Raw genomic sequence first — 859 nt, forward strand, 5'->3', positions numbered from 1 at the left:
CCCCCCCCCGCGCGGGATAAAATGGCGCCGTGTGCGAGCGCCTGCGTGAGGGACCCGGGGGGACCGGCGGCGCCACCACACACACACCCCGCCCGCACCTTGCCGAAGTGCGCGGCCCAGTGGATGGGGGTCCAGCCGTAAAAGGAGTCCTCGGCGGCCAGGTCGGAACGCGGCGAGCTGTGCAGCAGCGCGCACAGGGCCGGCAGGTCGCCGTCGCGGCAGGCGCGGTGCAAGGGGAAGCGCAGCGTGAGCAGCTCCTCGCTGGAGAAGCCCGCCTCGGCGCCAGGGCCCAGCGACATGGCGGCGAGCGGGGACTAGGCAGGCACAGACGGGTGCACGCGCCGACCCGGCTGGAAGCTCCCGCTGCTGTTGCAGCCGCTGCTGCTGAGCACAAAGGAAGCAGGGCGGGGCCGGCGGGAGGCTCCGCCCCGGGCCCAGGAATGATCGCGCGCATGTGCACGTGCGCCCTACCCCGCCCCACACTGTTTCCGGCGCCCGCCAGCCGCGCATGCCCAGCTGCTACCTTGTTCCTGGCGGGGCGGCGCCCTCAACCACCGGGCTGGGGGTAGCATCATAGCTGCCCCTTCCAGTCATCATCAGGGCGGCAGTTGCTATCCACAGCCCCCAGGAGGCGGGCCCGGGCAGTGAAGTTACTGTTGTTAACGGCCGCCCACGTGCTGGGAGCCCTGGAACAAGCCCAACTGCCCTGAGCCGAACCTCTCCCGCCCCGTAGTTAAAACGTGGGTGGAAGCGGCTGGAGCGGAGCTGCCTGGCAGCGCTGCGTGCTTGTCCCCTGGGAGCTCGCGCTCGGTTGTCGCTGCCTTCAGCCCTCGTCTTGCACCGTTGCCAGTTAAAAAAC

General features: G+C 70.3%; 1 protein-coding gene across 2 annotated transcripts in view; it reads right to left on the reverse strand.

Annotated features, from left to right (window-relative positions):
* Positions 1-390, reverse strand: part of ANKRD10 (ankyrin repeat domain 10) — a 49,626-nt gene extending 49,236 nt beyond the window's left edge. The window contains exon 1 of one of the 2 annotated variants that reach the window (XM_019524229.1): positions 99-390. In XM_019524229.1, the coding sequence (XP_019379774.1) occupies positions 99-299 (201 nt within the window). In that variant the 5' untranslated portion in view covers positions 300-390. The remainder of the gene's footprint in view (positions 1-98) is intronic. The other variant, XM_019524230.1, reaches the window with a different exon arrangement.
* Between the last annotated feature and the right edge of the window lie 469 nt (positions 391-859).

Source organism: Gavialis gangeticus, unplaced genomic scaffold (assembly GCF_001723915.1).
Source record: "Gavialis gangeticus isolate Ggan-Ray unplaced genomic scaffold, GavGan_comp1, whole genome shotgun sequence".
NCBI lineage: Eukaryota > Metazoa > Chordata > Crocodylia > Gavialidae > Gavialis > Gavialis gangeticus.